At 45.5% G+C, this 23,734-nt stretch overlaps 1 protein-coding gene across 1 annotated transcript; it reads right to left on the minus strand.

The window, feature by feature from the left end:
• Nucleotides 1-5,292: 5,292 nt before the first annotated feature.
• LOC149354108 (uncharacterized) lies at nucleotides 5,293-23,628 on the minus strand. Its single transcript, XM_089583065.1, has 12 exons — nucleotides 23,398-23,628; nucleotides 22,433-22,594; nucleotides 22,107-22,252; nucleotides 21,228-21,307; nucleotides 9,581-11,320; nucleotides 8,302-8,839; nucleotides 7,846-7,990; nucleotides 7,298-7,679; nucleotides 7,069-7,233; nucleotides 6,729-6,913; nucleotides 6,396-6,640; nucleotides 5,293-5,468 (listed from the first exon to the last, which is right to left on the minus strand). Exons 5-12 carry the CDS (start codon nucleotides 9,710-9,712, stop codon nucleotides 5,293-5,295), a joined length of 1,968 nt encoding a protein of 655 aa, XP_089439191.1. The 5' UTR covers nucleotides 9,713-11,320; nucleotides 21,228-21,307; nucleotides 22,107-22,252; nucleotides 22,433-22,594; nucleotides 23,398-23,628.
• Between the last annotated feature and the right edge of the window lie 106 nt (nucleotides 23,629-23,734).

Consider the following 23,734-nt stretch of genomic DNA (forward strand, 5'->3'; position numbering starts at 1 on the left):
AAAGCAATGCTGCATCTCAGTAATGTACCTCGCGATAAAGACCTTGGCTCATCTGTTCAGCATCTGTACGGAGGAGAACGACAACAGCAGTTCCATCCGAGGATGAAGTTCTGAGGCCGAAAATAATCATGAGTGTCCTAAAGAAGACCTTGAATGCATGCATGAGACAAAAAGAGTACTCTGATAAAACTGCCAGACCTGTACCCACTGTGGGCATAGGTGACCATGAGTATGTGTGTGTGTGTGGGAAAGACCACAAAAGTGGATCTCAGCCAGGGTATTGGACAGCCACCCACCTCAGAGGTCCTATATGCTCCAGACAAATCAATGCTTATTAAGGAGAAACGCAACTATGATCTCGCTAGCCACAGCTTAGCTAAGCACCCAAACACCGCAGGGAGGAACAATCGCACTTTCAACTGAAGACCTTTATGAGACCCCACACTAGATCAATACGCCTCCAAAACAGGACATGTTGACATTCATGCTGGAAACCACTGTGGCTCATGTGGGCTGTACAGTCAAACATGAGCCTAAGCTCGACATCTAACAAAATATGGGCAATGTGACGCCACCAGACTGTTACGCTGCACAGCACAGACTTGGCTCACGTCACCTCTCTTTAAAGCATTGTGTTGGCATGTTTAGGTAGCGAATGCGTTTAGCCTGTATTAAAAAGTATAAGTTCAATCTGTCAGTTAGTTACTCGCGACCACTCACAACTTAGTAGCAAAGAAGCTGTAGAAACCCTCATGCACAAAGGATGAGGGCACTGGGGGAGTGGGGAAAGATGAAAAAAAAGAAGAAAACACTGAGTGTGTGCTTATGCAATAAAAAGAATGAATTGTCAATCGTAGTACATTTTTTTTTCTACTCACAAAGCTGGCAACAGAGTTGCTGCTGCCAAATGCTCATTCCTGAAACTCAAGTTTTGATTTAATGTCACTTAAGCAAGCACAAGTTTTACTTAGTGCACATAGTGGCCTTATTTAGGAAGCTGGAAAAAAATAAAAGGAGCATGCACACATGTCTGTTGGCCCTGCACACATGTTTTTATCCTGAAGCTGTGCTGAAGCCATGCTAAAGCCCTGCCAACAGTATCAAAAAGTTGATGGCAAACATAAGCAGATGGCAACACTAAGCAATAAATGTGATTTAATATACAGTTGACTGTAATTGTGCACGCACGACCTTTACCGTACCACCATTATCAGACCATTACGTGCATTTAGAGGGCAGGGTATTGAAAGCCAACGTAGCTGTCTGAAGGAAACTCGTGCCGGATGCGGGTGACGATGCACGCAGGTAGCACAACCCGGTTTCCCCTCCCGAGAGTTCGCCAGATCCACCGGGTAAACATTCGGTAGGCGGTGTACCGATATGCTCTGAAAAAGCCACGGATTATGGTGAAGCATTACTGCATTTTAGACGCAAGACACTTCTGGCTTACCTGTGTACCTCTTCGTCCCCTTCAACGTCAACCCCGTTTTCTCGCATCTCCCAGTATACCACCCGGAGCACATGCGGCAGACAGCAAATGCTTTCAAAATCCGGGTGGTGGGTGATGCAGCCTTCTTCGGCGTTGATTGCGACGATGGCTGGTACGTCGCGACAACAGACGCGCTCGACCGGCCAGTCCATTTCTGGGCAGAAGCCGCAACTGCACCTGCGTCATCCTTGGATTTAGAAAATCTGCGGAATATGCAATAGGAGGAGTGACAGCGGGAAATAACGTTAACAGAAATGCACATTCCATTGGTTCTGCAGTCATTTGCGATGTCCCTCGGGAAGGCAAGCACTTACGCTAGCCATCATGTATGTACATACATACATACACTGTTGTACGATTTGTAGCACTTATTACCGATTCGTTATCCTCTCTCGCTATCGCTCCTACCTGTGCTTTTCCTACCTATCACATCTTGGCAATTTCCTCACTGGCGTCCCAGAACCCTCCTCGCAGCGCCGCCTCTCCTCCTCCGCTCTTTTCTCCCTTCTCCTTTTTTCTTTCACGGCTGTTGCGCTCTTCGGTCTATTCCTCCGGCGAGTCTGCCTCCGCGCACCGCCGCCGCGAATCTGCGCGTCTTCTGGACCTGGTCAGCGCGCCTCTCAATGTGCTGACGCATGAACACGTAGGTGGTGGTGGAAACGTTTATTGCCAATGATGTAAATCGTAGGGGGCGCCTGGTTTGCCGCAAAAGTTTGCATGATTACGAGCATTGGTCTGGGTATCGGACATGCAGCAGTATTGGGTATTGAGCAGTCCGGGTTTGTAGTTGTCGCCAATGTGCAGCCTGCGCTATGGTGAGGGACGGAGCGGGGGGTGCGTATTCCCTTCTTTTGTCTCGGTAATACGAGAGAATATCACGGAAGGAGACCAGGTAGTGCATTCCCTGCTCACGACAGTATGAAGCATTAAAGGCTTTCACCTTAATAAAACGATTCTGCTCGTATTGTCTTTCACAGCTGTTCTGCTCCTGGCGAGCTTCTGGGCGGCCGGCTCGAGATTTTCGCGTTGCCCTTCGAGCCATTTGTGTGGCCGGCACGTTCCTCGCGCAAAGAAGGCGACTGCGCACGTACTTAAAATGGCGTTAAAGGGCGATTCACACGACGGTCCGTTCGCCCGCGGCCCGCGCACTACCTGGTCTCCTTCCGTGATATTCTCTCGTATTACCGAGACAAAAGAAGGGAATACGCACCCCCCGCTCCGTCCCTCACCATAGCGCAGGCTGCACATTGGCGACAACTACAAACCCGGACTGCTCAATACCCAATACTGCTGCATGCCCGATACCCAGACCAATGCTCGTAATCATGCAAACTTTTGCGGCAAACCAGGCGCCCCCTACGATTTACATCATTGGCAATAAACGTTTCCACCACCACCTACGTGTTCATGCGTCAGCACATTGAGAGGCGCGCTGACCAGGCCGTGGTTCAGAAGACGCGCAGATTCGCGGCGGCGGTGCGCGGAGGCAGACTCGCCGGAGGAATAGACCGAAGAGCGCAACAGCCGTGAAAGAAAAAAAGAGGAGAAGAGAGAAAAGAGCGGAGGAGGAGAGGCGGCGCTGCGAGGAGGGTTCTGGGACGGCAGTGAGGAAATTGCCCACATCTTTATGCCTGATTTCTGCCGGCCGCAGCTCGGGCGCTTCAACAGCAATTGCTGTTGCCTTAGTGGCATGGCACATACTTACGACGGCGCATAGACCTCTCCAAGCACTACCTTTTCGTTTCGTTTTCCCTTTTTTCTATTTATGCAAATATACTTCTACTACTTACCACTGAGCACCTTCGTCGTCGCTGTCATCTGGAGAGACCGGCGAGCCCGCCGACGAGTCGCTGTCGTCAGGATTCAGCGCCGGATTTCTGAACGGCGTGTCCTTATAAGGCTGAAATCCCATTTCAGCACTCATCCGTAAAATTCGTTCCTTCAGCTTGGGATCCATAGTTAGCGAGAACCCGCAGCGACGGGAGCAAGACAGAGCAGCAGACAGCGGGAAAGCGAGCGAGCGAAAAAGAGCGCGTCAACCGGAAGTAAACAAACCGATCTCGTCGATGACGTGTTTGTGGGCGGAGCATGGTCCGGTCTGTAATCTTTATTTTTTTTTATGGTTCGCTCCGGTGTACGAGTTGAGAGGGAAAAGGCTGGTGGTCATTTTTAATTGCCATTATCTCTGGTTCTACACTAGGTACATCAAAAATTTTTGCGGTAGGATGATGGATCTTCCAATGTCTATCAGTATTTCGACTTCTCTTTGCTTGCTTGGGCACCGTTTCAGGGGGGTGGAGGGACACATTTGGCAGACCACTGTGCGAACTGCAGAGCGTGCGAGCCGCGGCTGAAGGAGATAAAGATAAAGAGATAAATATATAAAATATACACTGATACTTAGACCACAAAAAAAAGAAACACTAAGCATACCATGGGTGGGTTGCTCCTTCACAGGACGAGCTGTCGCTTTGCCTGCTGCGGCCTTGGGAACCTCAGGCTCCACCTCTCTCTACCATCCTGAGTGACAGCCTGGCCTCTTCCACCATTTTCATTGTAGTGGAGTGCTGCTAGTTGGGTTCTGTAAGAGTCATGCATGGCCGATGCAATTACAAATCACAAGCCATCGCAAACCGACAGACATCACAATGAGCACATTAAATTTTAAACACTTCAAATGCCCCAGAGCAATGCAGGAGAGTAGACAGGACAGTGCTGGCTAGTAACAGGCAGTTTAGTTTAGAAACAGGGCAATACACACCATGCAAAGTGACATTATATAGCAAAGTAATATTGTAAAACACGAGCGCAAATCGCGGACAAGTATTCATAAGACATCACATAGTGAGCAAGGTTGCATCGTGGTAAATGCAGAGGCACATTTCCACCGGTAAGCACAGCAGCAAGAATGCGGGCGACACATTAGTTTAGGCGATGCTTCTGTTCTATTTGAGCATGGAGACCAAAGAATCTCAGAAATCGTGAAGGCCTCCTATACTGCTAAACAGACAAGCAGATTATCTTGTAGATTTAGTGCTACAAAAACGAAGGACAGTGAAAAATAGACGACACGAACGCTGTGCTTCATTTCCATTGTGCTACATCTGCAAGATGTATGTCAACCAACCAGCCCAACGTGCCGTACTGTTGTACAACAAGCAGATGCAATAATCAGATTTCCATGTCATCAGCAAACAAAGTGCTTTTTTTTTTCTTGGGCAATAACCTTTCTTGTTAGTGATTAGTACATTTTAAAATGTATTTTTCTTTGTCAGGTTAGCCTGCCTATAGTGCACATGTTCCCATGTTCCATTAAAGCATATATTCCCATAGTACATGACATGTGCCTGTTACTGGTCAGGACTGCCACATCCTGTTCTCTTGTACCCATCTGCTGCGTAGTAACTTTTAGAATGAAAGCATACCAACCTGCCCAGCTCTTGAATTTACTTTAAGTCGTATCTAAAGCAGGAAGGCATGCTCCACAAATTTGCAAAGTTCATGTTTATGTGCACTGCTGGAAGTGTGTGTGTGCGTACCACATAAGAGAAAAATAAAACAGAAGCTGTGGTCTGCATCCACTCTGCATATATTTTTTGCCAATGAGCTCATTGAAACTGGCATGTGCCACCATGCAAAAATGCAACGGCGACCTGGTTGCCTGCTGGACTTTCCAGGTTTTAATCTCTGTGTGTTGACAGCAGACAAGGGACAAGGATAGAAGGGATTCGTGGTACTCTATGTGGAAATAAAATCGTGGAAATTTGACTCTCCCCAGTGTGGGATAAAGAAAAGAACATGCTTTACCTTGCCTTCATACCAAAGTATGAGTATTGACAGAATTTTGGGGCAAAGTGGAGCAGCAGCCCATGAAATGTTTCCAGCCCATACGTCTGGTGCCTTGTAGATAACTTCGGCATATCAGCCAGCAGAAGCTTGGAGGTTGCAATGGCCTTAAGTTTTATGAATGCCTTGGATTCTGAAAGGGCATCGAAGCATGTTAAGAAAAGAGAAGGTACAAAAAACAGGCGTCGCCTGGAAAAATAATCTGCTATTGCTGCCACTATAAAACCCAAACCAGAACAGATAGTTGTGCTGTCAAACAACCAAAGCACAAAAAGCAAAGGCTACAGAAAGTTATGTCATGCATTTTAGAAGCAATCTTGCCATTCCGTCTTTCTTTACACAGCAAATTTGTTCGATACAATTAGACTTGAAGAGCACAAACAGGGGAATGCCTGAATAGGATGGAAAATTTTGCAGCAAATGTAGCTTATTCTTCACACCATGTTTTTTTTTTTCTGCGCTGAGCAGCTGGCTGAAATTTTTTCATTGATTTGTTCATATATTGTGCCCAGGGGCACATACCGCATGAACAGCATGAGCCATGCAAAAAAAAAGTACACTTTCAATGCTCATTCACAAGGCACATCAAGTTTATTAAGCTAATATTGGTGAAAACACAGACAAAATTATTGCAGGAGGGCTCTTTTGCTTCACCTCTGCTAACTGCAAGATGTGCTAGATGACTACAAGAACAGCCTCCTGAACTGTATTCCTATTAGTATATTGCACATTGCGACAACAGCAAACATTGTGTGTACTGGGCACAACATAAGCACAGTGTTAAGAGCCAATGCTTATCGTGGCACGTCCAACTTTGTTGTTGCCTTTACGTTGTGGCTTTGTTGTTGCTTCAGTCAAATTGCATTAGCATTAAAACTGCAGCTATGAGAGGGATTACTTATTATAAATGATTAATCATATGTACATGATGCAATAATGAAAAATAAAAGAAGAAATTTTGGTATGGCACTGTCCTGGATGTACAGCAGTGCTTTTGAAATTGCAACATGGCAAGAACATTGCATTGTTAGACATCTCCTTCCAGCACTATGTGACGTACCTTCACTGAGCCATTGCCGAGGTTCAACTTCGTCATGCAGGCATACAGAGAAGAGGGCATTTTCGTGGACGTGTACGTTTCTAATATGGTTTAAAACTGACGTCCACTTGGGCACAATCAGTTCTTTGCACCCGTCGCTTGACGCTGCTGCCCAATACAAGTGGTTTTTTATCGCTTTCGCCCAAACCCCAAGTTCGTGGCAGTCACTCAGCTTTGTGGCAGCAGTTATCTTCTTTGCAACACCTGGAAGCAAATTTTACAATCAAAGTGAATGCACAGTCTACAAAATGTAAGGATGTACTTCAATCAAGAAACCTTTTTCGTTGCAGTACCTTTGCCACGTGCCACATATCAAACTCGTGGCTGATGTTTGCATTTTGCTTCCTCATAAAGGCTTTAATTTGTGAGTGCCGATCAGTAATAAGCACCTCAGTGCACAACCCATGGTCTTCCAGGAATTTGAGGCACCGCTTTAGCCCCTCCAACTCCATATGGCAGCTACCACCAACCTCATTCGACTGCAAGACAGATAGTACAGATTTATGCTGCACTACACCATGAAGCATGCACCCATTGAGTAACATGAAATATGTACCGCTACTGTACAACTAGCTTATGAAATATAAGCAGGTACTGCCAAGTCCTCAGACCATGCGGGAAGTTTAGGACAAACCTGGACAAGTTCGAAATGCAGAATTTTGTTCTTCTCCACGTCAAGCAGGGAGTACGTTCCAAATTTTGCGCTGTACCCAGGCAAGTCAGCCCGCCCATCTCCAGCAAGCCTCAGTCCTCTACATGAGGCAACCTCAAATAACTGCTCCTGTTCTTTTTTCCAAACCTGTAATAAATTTTGCACAGCACTAAGCATCTGCAAAGAATGCCTGAATGAAAGAACAACTTACGGCATGAATGGCAGGCCAGAGGTAATCATGCTGGATTCTAAAGAATGCTCTCTGCTTCACTGTCTGGATGCCAATTGAAGCCAGCATTCGCAACATAGCAGTGGGGTTGTTCCCCGAGAACAAAATGGCTGCTGACAGCTGGACATTCAGCACAGGTTGCTGCCTGATAACATCCTGGTTTTTCCAGGAGAATATGTGGCCTGCTGGACATTCTGTGCAGACTTCAAGCAACGTCCCTGTACACTTCATCATGAAAGTGAACGGTGCCAGGCAGATGAAGCAGGTTTGAAAAAGCAGTTTCAGCCACTTCACCTCCACTAAAAACACGCTCCCCTCTGCAGGCTGAGTGGGCTCCTTTACAGTACTAGTGGGGTCGTCATGACTGGAACAAATGGAACAAATTTTCTGGTGAATAGCAGAACATAAACAGAAAATCCGGTACCAGCTCACTAATAAATTTCTCGTGCAGTGTAACAAAATATAGCAAATGCTGACATGGGGTGCTGCAAACACAGTGCCAGATTAGCAGTAACATACTGCACACATACCTGAACTCAGTCAACGGACTGTAGTCTTCATCCTCATCTACTGCCAGCTCGCTGTCGCTGCAGCTGTCGTCACTGTGCACACATGCCTCTGTACCCATGCCAACTTGCACAGCAGCATCCATCATGCTACCACCAACCTGGATACCTGAAACATGCATTTTTTATGGTCTGTACTTTCATGGCAATTTTCAAACCTGATAAACTTGGTTCATTTCAGATGAGCTACATAACACCCACAGCTGACTGATGCTTCTTTTCTGGTTAATCTATACAATATCTCAATGAGATACTGTATCTGTGAGATATACTAATATACAATATTGGTGGGAATTAACAAATCTAAGTTATTATGCAATCACACTGCACCACAGGCTGCATCCAGTTTACTGCAAGAAATAGTGGGAGAGCAGTGGAGGGGAAAGTATAAAAATTTGTTTTGAAACTAAAGGACCTTACCGACAGAAGTCATCTGAGGTCTTGCTTGCAGTGACTTCGACACCATACTTCTAACCCATACTGTCTGCGAACCTTGGCACACTATTGATGCCTTCACTACCACTTGAATGCACTTGTCTGCTATCTCAGCTGTTTCGATGTCTGGAGGTGGCAGGTCTGAGGGCGGCAAGCCTGCCGATGGCAACTCTGACTCTGGAAAGACCGCAGGCGGCAAGGCTGGAGGCGGCGAGGCTACATGTTCCAAGCATACAGATGGCGAGTCTAGAGGGAGCAAGTTTGATGTTGGTAAGTCCGGTGAAGACAAAACTGGTGGTGGCAGGACTGGCGATAGAAAGGCTAGAGGAGACAAGTCTGCAGGTGCGAAGTGTGCAGGTGACGAGTCTAGAGGGAGTAAGTCTGGTGATGGCAAGACTGGTGTTAAAAAGGCAGGAGGCGGCAAGTCTCCAGGTACCAAGTGTACAGGTGGGGAGGCTAGTGGAGGCGAGCCTGGAGGAATAGCAGCACCACAGTCTGAACTTTCTAAAAGCTCTCCAAGAATCTGAAAATAAGAAAATGGGTTTTGTACAACACAACATAATGAACGTAATATTACAGAACAGAGGTGAGTTTGCATCGCTGTGGATCTGCCTTTCTGTTTTTGCCGCGCGCATTTATGACCTAGCGTTATTATTCGCACCTACGTCTCTGGCAAGCGCAGTCACGATCGGAATCGCATATACGATATACACGCAGGTACGAAATTGTTGGCGTTTATGAACATGAGTCAGAAAGGACTCCCTTTTTTCATTACGCGATTCAGCAGCGTGATGACGCTTTCCACATTGTATCAATTACCTAATCATGAGTCGCACATTGTAGCGTTTCGCTGTTGGCTAGGAGCACCTGTTGCTATCGGCAATGAGCTTCCGTGCTGCGCTTGGGTCGTCATGAAATAACTTCGCTGTCCTAAAGTTCAGCAGCTCGCACTTGATACATTTACTATCACCGAAACGAACAGTGCACTAGGCGACAGTGCACTTTCGTGATTAAGCTGGCAGCCACAGACGTGGGCAGACTTTAGAGCACTCATGCGGTGCTCAGCGGAGCAAGGGAAGCGAAATTTTAAAGCTTGTAGAGGTTTTCATGGCAGATTCTTCTGCTCAAGCACTGCGGACCCCCAAAGCAGCAGATCCGCTAGACCTCACTTTATTTGTCTTGCAGCACACCGCTTCCTCGAGTCTGTACACCGCGCATGCTACCAACTGCACAAACAACCAAGACAATGTATTGAACCTCTTACCTCAAGTTTTCTTCTTTTTGCGAAAGCAGCTCTTGGCGGCGGTAAGGCGCATCTTTTGTGCGCGAAAACGGAAGGCACCACACCACTTTTCAGTCGCGCAAACCTGACTGGCATTCCAAAAGAACGCATCATCGAAAAACTTTGGTGGTAGTTACTGTCGAGGAAATGGTCTGAACGTAGCACAGAAAATTTCGTTGGCTTGAAGTCCTTCCTCTTCACCGCTGCGACCCACTGCCTTGATAGCTTGCTCTCCTTTGGGAATTTATGAAACGTGACATAGTCTCGGCCGCTAGTGTTCGTGCAGCCATAGGCTGGTACCTAGCAGCCTCTAAGCTATTCATCTCTAATGGAAGGTTCCTGCGCATGATTCATCGTTTTTTTGGTTGCACTGTTGTCGACAACTTTCAGGCAGTGGGACACAGGCCACTGTGCCGTTAATTTCAGCAGGTCTTCCAAAACTTCATCTGCCACCTTCGAAGCTTGATCTACAATTTTGTTAAGCACGTCCTGGCACACCAATTTTTCCGCATTCATTTGTCCCATCTCCAAAATTTCTTTCATCGAGCTCATTATGTCGGTGTAGTTCAGAAGAATGGACGGAGATACAGCCTTTGTGTTGGCCGAATTGCTCTCTTGACCTGTTATGCAAAAGGGACATAGACAAGCACCCATCAGGTTAAACACGTGCTGAGCAGAGAAAGTGCAACTTAATTTTAATATAAATGCAATCCGTTTGGACATTCAAGCATGGCAAGATGTGAAATAATTGCAAGGCTTTAACGTTTCTGCTTGCCTTCATATGCTAAGAGAGGCATATCTCGGAAAAGGGTATGTGGCAAGCTGAAGTCGGTGCATTCCTACAACGCCATTTGAACGGCCTGCCTATAGATGACCCTTTTCTGGTAAGGAGCTCATCAGAGGTGATACAGTGACTAAAGGGCAGTACAGGCGCTACGACTGGCTTCACTATCGACGCAGAAGACCTGTTTTATTCCGTTCCACATAGTGGCCTGTACGCAGCTGTGCGCGATGTGATTCAAAAGTCGGGTGAAGTGCACTTTCAGAACAGCTCGGGTGTGAGCAGTGATAATTTTCTTCGCCTTCTGGAGTTCTATCTTGAATCTACAGTTGTTTAGCACAGCGGTCATTCGTGCCAGTCCTCTGCGACATCTACCTGGCTGCCACCGATCAGCGCATTAACTAGGATCTCCCGAGTGCTGTGGTCCATTCGGTCTACCGGTACGTGGACGATTTTTTGATTGTCCTCAAAAGCTGCTAGCCTGGTTCTGTAGACCGTGTTACTACCAAGATTGTTGCCCTTTTCAAATCCCACTCTGAGGGACTCAATTTTACGTGCAAACCTCCAAGCGGCAAGGCTGTAGAGTTTTTGGATCTGCTGTTTAGCTTTAAAGAAAGTCACCTATGTTGGACGTATAACCCTCGCTCTAAGAAGGGACTTCTTCCGCATGACAGTGCACACTCGAAATTGATTAAGCAAGGCATTGTTTCATCCGCCATCCAGGCAGCGCTCACGAAAAGCTGTCTCCATACGATGCAGAGCAGCTTTGTGAAACAAGTGCAACGTCTTTACAGTGCTGGCTACTCACCAGCACTGGTGCGTAGTGTTGCTGAGACCCTTCTCCAGTAGTTAAAAGTTCAAGGCAAAGACGCAGGCAAGCCTGAGCAGGCTAAACGGCCTCTCCTGGCCGTAATCCCATATCTTCACAAGCTGTCCCACAACTGAAAGGTCGCAAAAAGGAACAAAGTCAATCTTGTCTTTTCAGCCCTGTGTAAACTATCACAAGTTTGTACCTTGCTGGCAAAGCAGAAGAAAAAGGTTTGCCCAGTAAGACATGTCGATCCGTTTATGAAGGGTGCTACATGTGTCGTCTATGAGATACCTTTGAAGTGTGGGAGCGTTTATATCGGGCAAACCGGCAGGTGCCTCAATGAGAGACTGCTTGAGCACCGCTAGAAGGTACGCAACAAAAGCGGCGGGCACCTGGACGACCATTGCAAGATTTGCAAAGGGTGAGAACCATTCTTTAAGCGCATGGTGATCAGAGCACGTGCGAGGACCGAAATTGAAAGGGCCATCATTGAGGCACGGTTGATCACCAAAGCTAGAGACAAGTGCGTTAGCATTCCTTCAATTTTACTTTTAGACAAGGAGTTGAGTTTTCTAGGTCCGCTATAATTGACTTTTGTTCTTTAGAACTTTTGAACTTTTTCTTAGACTCTGTATGGCTTTCAGCATTTGACACAGTTTTTGCGGAGCGTTCTTTTTGTTGTGTTGTCTCTTTGACTCTGCTTTGCTTCGACTTTTACAGTTTTGCAGTATTGTTTTGTTTTGGCTTCTGTTCTTTGTTTCTGCCAATTGCCTCACGATGAGTGGACAGCAATAGACGATAATTCATTCTTTTGTTACTCGTTTATTTTGGCTCTTCCTGGTCATTTAGTCATGCAGTTTTTAGGTACCGGGGTGACGTTGCGTCGCCTCAATGTTCTGTTTCTTCCATGTTGTGTGCAATGATGTGTATCAATGTTAGATAGATTTCCCACGCCTGCTGCTTTATCTGGTCACGTGGGTCTTGGATGGTATTATAAAAGCTGCTCGTTTCTTTGAATAAATGTGTTGGTAGTCAGCGCCAGTCCTGTCCACTTCTTCGTCTGTCCTTGTCTTTTTGCGCTGCATTCTTTAACCTTTGAAGGAGGCCAGATTTATTAAAGCACTGAGCCAAGAAATACCATAAAATATGACGCAAGCACAAAGCATTCAAATATCGTGCCAGTAGACAAAGCAAAGGGAACAACCTAGCAACTGTCTTTCCTAGACAGTTGACCTCCTCGATTAAAAGGAGGCATAAGTAAGATCGCACATTTCCCCCCAACAGTAGTTCTTATGCTAGGAAACCCTTTGTCACTAAGAACTAAATCACCTGGCTTCAGGAGTTCCAAGAACCCAGAATCTTGGGTTATAAAAGAATCCATCTGACGCCCACCATAGACCTTAGACACAAATGCGATGATTCCATTTGGTATTATCCCAATAAGAAATTTTATAGTGCAGCCGCTCTTGTAGTTTGAATACATCACATACTGACATTCAGGATTAGATGGTGTTTCAGTTCGTACCTCAGTGCAGTCAATTATGAATGTACAATTAAGGTAGTGTTCCTTGAATGGTGGTGACATAGTCAGGCGAATCAACTCTCGTGGAGGTACAAAAATCCATTTTTGCAATGCCACACTCAGAATGTCTAAAGTCTTTACAAACACATTTGATGCTGTTGTTGCTGTTACATTAAACATGACTGCCAGTGCGGCATAAGCAATTCCAAGCCGAAGCTTTGTAAGGGCCGTTGTACGATCGCTTTTGGGCGGATCCGCCAGGCAGGCGGACTGGCGGACCGCCCGACCAGACAATAGGCAACCGCCCCATCTGGCAGGCGGAAGGAAAGTTGGTCAACTTCAACTTTCGGGCAGAAGAGCGGAACCGCCTGGTGACCGGATTGCAGCGATTGGCTGCTTTCTACGTGATGTCTGCCTCCGCTTCTGCCGGGGCAAGATGGCCGTCCATCGACTGAACTGGGGAGCGAGGCATAGGTCGTGGCTGTAGTGGTGGCAGTTATGCCGCGAGGCATACTATATTGGCCACATGTTGATATTACGAGTGTTGAGAGCAACTGCGAACTTCTCCGCGTGCAGCAGCGGCTAGCGACAGTTTCCCGAGTTGAATTCTGTAATCATCGACGCTGATGGAGTTGAGCGCCTCTTCAAACCGACGCAAGACCTACGCGTTGGCGGTGTCACGAAGTGTTTATAGACCAGATTTTTTTACCCTCGCACGCAGGCTGCGGGCGCGCTCCTACTCTCGACACCAGTCGCCATCTGTCGGCGCGCGCAGCCCGAGGGACTGCGGGTCGTGCCTGCGCCACGTGTACAGGGTCTTGAATATTTGGGGGCCGGGTTTTAAAAAATTCCTATGCAAAATCTACTACCCCATTCGAGCTGAAATAACGTTCACAAAATAGCAAAATGTGGTCTACATTATCTGATAAGTGATTCAACATCGGTACTTGCCTAGATTTTCCGGAATAGGCGGAGAACTGTTCTCGGCGGTGTGCACAATTTTCGCAAAAGCGAGTCGATAAGCTGTGTTGACATGGTGCGCCATCTGTCGAGCGGCGAGGCAACCGCCATCTCCGGCAAGGCCGTTGGCGTGCTTGCTTCGAAGGTGCAGATCGACAGATGGCGCACCATGTCAACGCAGCTTCTTGACTCGCTTCTGCGAAAATTCTGCATGCCGCTGTGAGCAGTTTTCCACCTATTCCGAAAAATCTAGGCAAGTACCAATGTTGAATCACTTATCAGATAATGTAGACCACATTTTGCTACTTTCTGAACGTTATTTCAGCTCGAATGGAGTAGTAGATTTTGCATAGGAATTTTTTAAAACCCGGCCCCCAAATATTCAAGACCCTGTCGAACGCATGTTTACGTATTCGCTTCTGCCGTTGTGCTCCATCAGATATCGTATGTGGGCGTGTGCTGTGCATCACTACTCACATTTTCCCTCTTCCAGACAGTACCGCGGTTATCTTGTGCGCAGTTACTCGTTAACGTGACATCCGAGGGTAGTCGACCATGTAGTGTACGAACTGGAAACCGGCACTTCTAAGCAGATTTCTGCACTGTCGTGTCATTTGTTCTCACCTTTTATGTGCGATATCATCTATGATAATTTTATGCATCAGAATGTAGATCTATTGATTTGACTCAGTGGAGTAGTAACTGGATAAGCGAGCTGCAAACTGAAGGTTGTCCCGACGGAGCGCGTGTTTTCGATAACCAGTATGTGTTCGGCATCCTTGCGCTGAGCTTGCTGTTGGTCCCATTAAGCACATTTCATGCACAGGATTGTAAGCACGACCGCTACCGATTTCAGCTGCTTTTTCCGCACGCATGTCAGAGGGATCTGGGGGGTAAAGGTTTATCTATAGTATCTTTCTGCTGTTGGTATCTACACTAGTTTCGTTTGGTTTATTAAGGTTTTACGTCCCAAAGCAACTCAGGCAATGAGGGACGCCGTATTGAAGGGCTCCGGAAATTTCGACCACCTGGGGTTCTTAAACGTGCACTGACATCGCACAGTACACGGGCCTCTAGAATTTCGCCTCCATCGAAATTCGGCCGTCGCGGCCGGGATCCAACCCGCTTCTTTTGGGCCAGAGGCGAGAGCCGTAACCACTGAGCCACCGCAGCGATGCGGTATCTACCTTATTCATAGGAAAATACTATGCGCGATTTCATTACATTTTCCACACTTAGCCAAACGACTACGCAACGCTCTCACACGCGGCGAGAGCTCCTGAATAAAATAACGCGACTTCAGACCTCAGAATTAGTGAAAGCTGGATTAGCTGCTAATATCTATTCAAGCTTTGATAAATTAAGCGACAGTACGTTTTTATGCACCAGGTTGCATAAACCATGACAAAATTTGTTTTCTGTTGGCGATGCGACTCAGTTGAGCTCACAGCGGTAATTTGTTGATAAAGTGGCGAGGCGACAAGAAAGCCTGTTTGTAAAGGGGAGGGGGAGGCTTTATGGCCGGCCGGCAGAAGGAATAAGAGTGCATGGGAATTGGAACTGCATGCTAGCCGCACACCTAATGCTTGATATTGAACAAAAAGTTTCTTTGCGGTGGAGCACCAAGACAGAATTTGATATAAGCACGAGTGCGTTCTAAGCGCCGGCACAATTAACCTGAATGTCAAACTAAATGTCATTAAAACGCGTCAATGTTATCGCCTTGATAACGTAAACACTTCCTGCAACACAGCCACGCAGCGGAAGTATGCTCGACAATGTTTTTTTAGCGCCCGAAGCGCGGCTATATGCAGGCGCGGCCGCGGAACTGCCGCAGCCCCGCAGTCCCCAAAGAAACGCCCGCACCGCGGCGCACCAGTCGGTTCAAAATGGCCGCGCCCGGGAGAGGCTCAAAATTCTGGTCTATATGGAGCTGTTTGTGGTTGCTGCAAGCGTTCCTAATTCCTGCGAGGATCATCACGCACAGCGGCGAGTGACAGGTGCTCACAGTGAACTTCTTGTGCGTGCATGAGCTGCCTAGCACAGTGACTAGTGACCATGCAGTGAAAGTGATTGCGATCGCAGCGAGTGCTTTTACGTCAAGGCAGTGAAATGTGCACCTGCAAGAGCTCACTACGCACGCCGTGCTTTCCGAATGCTGAAATGAACGTGGCGTTGTGCAGCTAGTCGCATTCATTGCGATGGTTGCAGTGATCGCGACCGAAGCGTTCAGATGACGTTGTTTTTGCTGCGCATTCATTACCATTTTGATTGTGATTCATGCTGGCACTGTGCTTGAGAATTGCCGTGTGTGCGACGTGACATGAGCTTGGCTGCACGGCCGTCGGACTGTTTTCTGCGGCGAGAACAGCGATGTTTGGTGCTCCATTCAATGCATTTTGTGATGATGGGTGCTTGGCAGTATTCAGTTGAAGTGGGATGTTGGTTTCCACTGCAATCAGAAAAATGCAGTGGTCTTGAAGCACCTGATGGGCAATTACAGTGTTTGTTGTTGATTTTGCTCACGGTCCTTTTGAACCAGAGATCAGTGGTACAAAACTGGATCTGTTCACAATAGTATTGTTGCAGAGCTGCTCATGAAATCAGTTTTATTGGTGTTAAGCAGTTGTTCAGCAACGCTTCCTCAGTTAGCCGCAGCAATTTATTTAACAAGACATTCTCGAAGCCTTCAGAATATGTCGTCGATGCACTTGCATATGTCTATATGCCACCTTGATTTGCCTGCGTCTGCTTGCTACAGACATGATTACTTGCAGACTGCAAAATGAGCCCTGTAGAGCTGGTAAAGCTATGCTAGGAACAAAGATAATGGGAACAACACCACTGCACAGCGTAGCAATTCTTGCTCTGTCGTCGTCCCTTAGCACAGTTTCGACATGCCAACTTGCCACCGGTTCACCCCACAGTACAATATGATTAAGTTCCGTGAAATTTACATTAAGCAACTATGTGAGAGGAAGCAGGTTGTGTAGGCGAATCTAGTGCATGCTGTGCAGATAGCTTCCTGCCTCATCATAGCCTGGCCACTCTGTGTTTCTTACCCTTCATCACCCAGCACCTATGGCCCATTTTTGTGACATTGGCATGTGCTGCAAATCACCAGACACATTTCATACTCTTGCCCCTGCTAAATTGTTTTGGCCCATTAAGTTTTTTTATACAAATCAGCAAGCTTTTAGAAAACATTTCTGCAACAGCCAACTTTCTCTTGTTCTTCACGACATGCACCTTGACTGCAACATCACCCTATGATGCGTTTTTCTTTGCTTTGAAAAAGCATGCGATTCCTTTATTTATATAAGGCTGGTTTTCTCGTGCTTTAACTTGCATCCAATAGCTCTAACCTGGATCCAAGCTTAAACAGCCAGCCGTCAGCAGATTTTCCTTGCCAATTCTCATGCATCCTGCCTTTTCCTGCAATCTCGGACGTCCCCATGGCACTCTCTTGGACCTCAGCTTTTTATTACTTGCATTATTACCTTCCCGTCAGTGTTTTGTGACATCCTTTTACTGACGACTCTATGGGGTGTGCCACCTTGCAAGCAATACCTGCATTTCAGTTCTCTAAACAACAGTTTACATGCTCTGGATTGGCCTGTTTGCTAATGTTACTAAGAATGCACTAATATTTTTTTTATTGTGAGCATTACATTTTACCAACTTATAAGGCCTTCCAATAAAGGTATATTCACTCTATACTGGTTCAAATACTCACCTAATAATCCTCAAACACCCACCCACAGCCTATGATATTTACACCATGACGTGTCCTTAGTATCACCGTCTTCCAAGTTTCTTGCGGTAAAATCCCCTGTGTGGCATTAGCTTGGGTATTCTAAAGTCACATGCCACATATCTAACTTAATTAGAATCCCGGAATGAGTTCAGACCTGAGCCGCTTGTTTTATTCTCTCAGACTATTTTTGAAGCTCCAGTGTAACAGCACTAAAGATGAATCTTCAAATTTCTGCATGTCGTGCAGAAACTGCAGATTTTTTTAAATGTTTATCGTCACATAACCAACTAATCTGTTCTGACTCATGATTCCTTCTGCACTAGTCACACAAGCAGCACTGTGCCTCATTTAGCTCATGCCACTGCATTTCAAGATTCATTTTTGTTTTTGCCACAAAAGGCTGGAATGGCCTTCCAACTCATAGGACTTGCTAACCTCTTGTCCTTTGAGCTAGTCACTGCAGAAATCTATGCAGTAAATGATGTTCATCCACTGAATTAGGTAAATCCCTTAAGGTGAAGATCTGTGATAAGGGAGTAATTACTCATTAGCATCAACTCAAGTGAAGCCATAAGGCTACAAATAAAACCTACAAAGCTTCCCTTTGTAGCGGTATGGCTGTACTTAGATGCTAATGGTTAATTACTTCTTATTAGTAAATTAAAAACTCATCGAGTTCCTACTTGGTGTATCATGTTAGCTCACCACTCAAATATTGTCATTTAGTACTGTTTAGGTATAATAAATGTTAAAATAAGTCGTTCTAATGAAGTGCTTAGCCAATTGCTCAGCTCAGCAAACCAATACAATGCTATCTTATTCGTAAGAGCTTTCCTCACAATCTATTTCAAGTAATATCGGGGCAGACTTACACAACAGTTTTGTCGGACGGTATACAGTTGCATTTAGGCGAAATTGCACACTGCACAAGCTAGGTCTAGCCAGCTGAACACATGCACTGAAAAGCTAAGCATGCATTACTGTGCCTATCTGTGTCAGACTTTCCTTGGCGCTTCTCTATTATTGTCTCTTCAGCTAAGCAAGACATCGACTTCATAACATGGCTCAATGAGAATGCTGCAAATGCATACTTATGCATGTGACATATATTCAGGATAGTGTTAACAGGACTGCTGGTTCATCTTAAACACAAAAGCCGTCAACTTCAAGTTGCAGTATAGAGATGCCAGAAACGACAAAAGCCATCACTGCTTTTCTGTTTTCCTTTGGCATTCTTCGGCCTAACTTCAGATTGGACTTTTCCAAATTTCTGTTGCCTGTCAATGCCTCAGGTAACTTCTTTGTTTGAAAGCAGACTGGCAGTGATATACGCATATTTTACTGAACATGTTGATATTCAGCACTCTAAAATCAGCATTAAGTGATATGAACATCAGTTAACAGTTAGCAATGCTAACTTTTTCTTGCTACCTTGGGAACTGGTCATCGTTGCATTCAGCCATTCTACATTTTACTGATCAGTGAAAATAACTTTAGACATTGCTTTACGGCTAATTTAACAAAACTTCTGTTTGGGCTAGATGGTGCATAGCTTATATTGAAATGAATTCAAACGCACAGGAACACGCACACATGAGGAGGAACACACAGGACAGGCACTATCCTGTGTGTTCCTCCTCATGTGTGCATGTTCCTGTACGCTTGAATTCATTTCAATATAAGCTTTAAGGCTATATCAGAGAACATATGCATATATACCTGTCATATACTTAAACGGCTTATTTGTAATTTCATTTTATTGCACGACATCATAGCTCCTTACTAGAAATCCAAATTTACAAATTCTGCTTGAGATGTTAGCGTTTGCTCGAGATAACCAGATAATATGGCCATCGTACCCTGTTTCCCTGACTATACGAGTATTCTTTCTCAACCTAAGTCGGGAGCCGTGGCCATGTAAACCCTCCAAATTGGTTCTTACATTTACTCTACCTGTAATCCAGTTTACTGGCTCCGACATCTCATTATATTTATATTAATGAGAATGGCAAGTACAGGCTTTTATGCAATACAAAGGCACCCACTTTGTTTTGTATTCACAGCAACATTTGAGAATGCTTTGGAGTTGCACAGAGTATATGACAGCTTGTTTTGTACATGGCAACAATGACATGGCCTTCAGCAGAACTTCCCATGCTTGTTTTCAACACTTTTTTCTGCAATATGAGCTCAGGAAGGAATGCTAAACCACACCTTGATGGCCCGCTGTTCCTGTGCAGAACAAAGCCATGCACTTTTAGCCCAGTGATGCACGTCTAAGCCCCTTTGTAGCCACATAGTGCTATTTCTATTTTGGCTTTTAATAATGTCCTGAAAAACATGACAAAAACAAATTGCTATTTTTGCATTTTCACTGTTGTCTGAAATGCAGAACTGCTTTAATTACAACTGATTTTACCTGTTCCAATTAACTGGAAACAATTTCTCATGTCCATTAGCATTTGTGTTTGACAGCAGTGCTGTGCTAAACTGTGAATTTTAAATGCACGCATAATTCAGACACACACACCTTATATATTGAATAGGTAAGCATGTCTTTTGCAATAACAATATAGGGAGCCAAGGAGAAGGCCGTTTACATATTACAGTGACTGTGCAAAATGCTTGGGAAAGGCTGGAAGTCCAATTACTTTTTTTCTCTGTCAGCAATGCAAGAACACTGCAGTGTGCTATTTTGAATAACTGACTAAAAAATTTTAAGTATGTAATCTTAACTATTTAGAAAAATGTGATAATACTGATTGTAACTACGGACGGTTGTTAGCAGCCTATGCTGCAGCCTGGCCCGATCGAGGATATGCAGTAAGAATCGCGTCGTCGTTGTGAAATCATCGGGGCAGCATAACTTTCAGACCAGGCAGCATTCTGTTATTTTGGGGCAGAAATCACGGGCCAGTGTGAGACCGTATCGTCGAACGGGGACGCGATGTGACGCGTTTTTCAGTCTTGGGTAGGAATGATCCAAACACGTATCGTTTCCGACGGCATGGCTTCAGATGATCAGACTCGCCTTCGATCTTGCTAAGTTTTGTCGCGAATTGTTTCGCGGCCGTCAGGGTCGTCTGAACCGAGATTCGTGCCGTCCCAGCCCGAATCACAGCCGACCACGAGTCTACCTTCGACGAAAATCCCACAGAAAAAGAAATGTTGACGCAACGGATATTGTCTTGAATACGGCGCAATTAATATGGGTAATTTCTACCGCAAGATATCTGCGTGATTCGCTACAAACACGTCTGTACCGCTGCAGGTGATTAGATGGGCGGCACTGCCGGGAGCGCCAATCGGAACGTTCGAACCATCCGTCTCGTCTGCCAGCGGCAAAGTGATCGTACAACACCATTCCGTCCCACGCCCGGGCGGAGGCTGAAAGCGAGCGGTCCACTCGCTGGCGGGTCCGTCCAAAAAACAATCGTACAACGGCCTTAAGAAACAAGCATAGTTTGTCTTCAGCTGCCATATCGCTTCTTCTGTTCCTAGAACGGGGCATCAAGTTTAGTAGGAGGCAGAACAACGGCAGCGTGATTCCACACAGGTCTCGCAGTGCTTCTTCATTGTCTTTAAGAGAAGAAAATCCTGAAAACCCACAGCTTCTCTTCCACGATTTATCTGTCAGGGTCACCTTCAAGGATGAAAATTAATATTTATAAACCAAGCTGAAAAGACACCTACTTAGAATGGAACATTTTAAAGGTAAGTAATTAATAAAAAGTACTAATGCACTGCAATAGAAAAAAGGTCTCTAGCACTGAATTAAAATAGGAAGATTAGCCAAACCTGGTCTGTCAGTTCTGTCTGAGACACCTGGGTGGATGCTTCACTCCCATTGGTCATAGAGGGAAGCAGGGTCAGCCTTCCTGAAGAAGAGGGTTCTGTTTAGAACAGATTTATAAATATGTAATCTTCAGGCACAATTATGTGAATGCTTCCCTATACGACTCTAACCCCAGACAAAGTGCCACATTGCAAGTGCTTTTTAATATACGGTGAACGTCTCCGAGCTAGCAGTGGTTACGATTTCTTTATGAACACAAAAAACTTAAAAATTAACTTAAAAATTAGGTAAATATAAATTTCCACCAATTACAGCTTTATCCTTCCCCTAAGGCACACATTTTCCTTATAAGCAGTTGCAACACATTGGATAGCATTGTATTTGGACAATGGTAGGTGCATTAACTTTAAAACAGCTTTTAAATTACTTCATTTCAAAGCAGCATGGCTGTCATGGTGGATGTGAATACCTGGTGAAGAGTTGCAAGGTTTATTCCTGTTACAGTAGCACACTACCTTCATTACCTCCATTTCCTTTATTCCTAAACTCCAAACACAAAATATCGTTTATATATGCAAACCAACATTTAGAGCCACACTTCAGCACTGAGTGAGAAGCAGTGGCTGCTGCCCCGATCCCGTTCATCACAGAAGTAAAGAGAGTTGCCACGTTCAGCAGATTTTTTCTAGCAACTCAAAAACAAACCCTGCTTGAATGTCATTATCTTTGTTATAGCTTCTAGAACTCAAGTTGATTGTGAAATGTACCCTACAATGTTGCGAAGGTGCTCTCTGGATACACTGAAGTGTCCGCAATTAAAGATGTACTTAGAACATCAGCATGTTTTGGGAGGAGAGTTTCAGCTGCAGTGCTGTTCATACATGCAAGCTGCAGGTCATCCATGGAGTTCTCCGCCGAATCAGCACAATATGTAGGAGTGGAGTCATTGGCCGTCACTTGCTGCTTCTGCTGTGATACATCAGCTTCCTCTGGTGATGATGCTGCCGGTTTAAAATGCTTCAGCCATCTGTGTTTTATAAACATAAAAAAAACTAATTATCACTGTAGTCCTCTGCAAGCTGAATAAATACATGCTCTGCACAATACCTTGATAGGATGCCTATGCATCTTACCACTCTTTAAGAATTTTCTGTGCCACTCGTACATTCAGGTATACATACTTTTGTACATAAGGCATCTTATATACCTTTTTGCCCTCTCTTAGTTTGGCATTTTTTCCCTGTAGACTGAAGGGAAGATGCTGGGCACATAGGAAGGATGGTGACTAATATCACTCTTAGAGTTGCCCACGAAGTGGTCAATGCAAATTCTTGATGAAGCATTTGGCTTCCATGTGGTGCCTTCAGGACTGCATAAAGAACAGTATGTAAGTTAAGAAAATCAAAGAAATTGTTAAAGCTGTATTCTGTGCTTTACTGAATTTTCTGATGTATGAGAAGAACATAGTAGTATTACTGAAAAAAAAAATCACAGTTCGAAAAAACTATTTAATCCTAAAACCAAGAAACTGAGCCTCAGCATTAAATGTCATTGATCAAAGTGCCTGTCAGGAGCTGTAGCCGATAAATGAGCATAATATTAATATACAGCTCAAAATCAGCATGTCATGGTAACACTAAGCAAAAAAAGTAGCCTTGGCAAAAGCTGTTCTGAAGATTAATAATGGATAGCTGCTTTACCTGTCCTTAAAAAGTGGCCGCCCTACCTCGGCCCTCCCTCATAAATCAGCTGACGACACTGAATTCGCTTATAACGGCACACTTACCGGGCGAAGCCAATTCATTCCGGTGCATTCATGACTTCTCACTAACTACAGCCGAAACGAAAACTGTCAAGTGTCTTAGTGTCATTTCGAAAAGCACCGCGAAAAACACGAGAAGTGACACAAGCGTCTCTTTTGTCGTTCGGTGTTTCATCCTGCTGCGCTGATAATTTGGATTGGATCAAAAGCCAACTCAATTATGCGGCACTGTCATCCTGCTAAAAACGCGCGCTGCCTTCACGTGCGCGATAAACATAAGAGCTCAACCACACATTCAGCTGCCGTGAGCATCGGTTGCGGGCTAAGCCAGCCTCACAGGTATGACTGGGGGGCACTAGTTTGCTGCGCGATACGAATTGAGCTGATACTACCGCAAAGGAAACACTTACTTGATTCTGCGGACTGCTGAGATCCACGCTTGGCACCTCTCTTTCTCGTACCACTTGCCATGGGAAGCGGTAAAATTTCACCGGTGGTTCCCGGTTCTTCGTGTTGTGCAGGCTGTTATGGCACTCCACAACACAACAGTAATGGCTTCGAGGTACTTCGAGGTTTCCGCGAAGCCGAAGAAGCTGATGCCATTGTAAAACGCGCCGCCGCGCTTAGTTTCTCTGGGCCACGACCTCGTGCTCTGGGCGCGGCACTCCCTACAGCTTCGCCTCGCGCCGCCGCGGCGCTGCTTTCGCGCCGCCAAACCTGAGCTTGGGAGAGAGAGATGTAAAGACA

This window comes from Amblyomma mixtum, chromosome 3 (genome assembly GCF_055824585.1).
Source record: "Amblyomma mixtum isolate Tamu chromosome 3, ASM5582458v1, whole genome shotgun sequence".
Classification (NCBI taxonomy): Eukaryota; Metazoa; Arthropoda; class Arachnida; order Ixodida; family Ixodidae; genus Amblyomma; species Amblyomma mixtum.

Excerpts from the sequence above, each read along its gene's own strand:
- LOC149354108 (XM_089583065.1), bottom strand. The coding sequence starts at position 9,712 with ATGATGCGTTCTTTTGGAATGCCAGTCAGGTTTGCGCGACTGAAAAGT. Across the intron at positions 7,991-8,301 it reads ACCTCAGATGACTTCTGTCG|GTATCCAGGTTGGTGGTAGC; the intron begins GTAAGGTCCTTT and ends TGCATGTTTCAG. Across the intron at positions 7,234-7,297 it reads TCTGGCCTGCCATTCATGCC|GTTTGGAAAAAAGAACAGGA; the intron begins GTAAGTTGTTCT and ends AATTTATTACAG.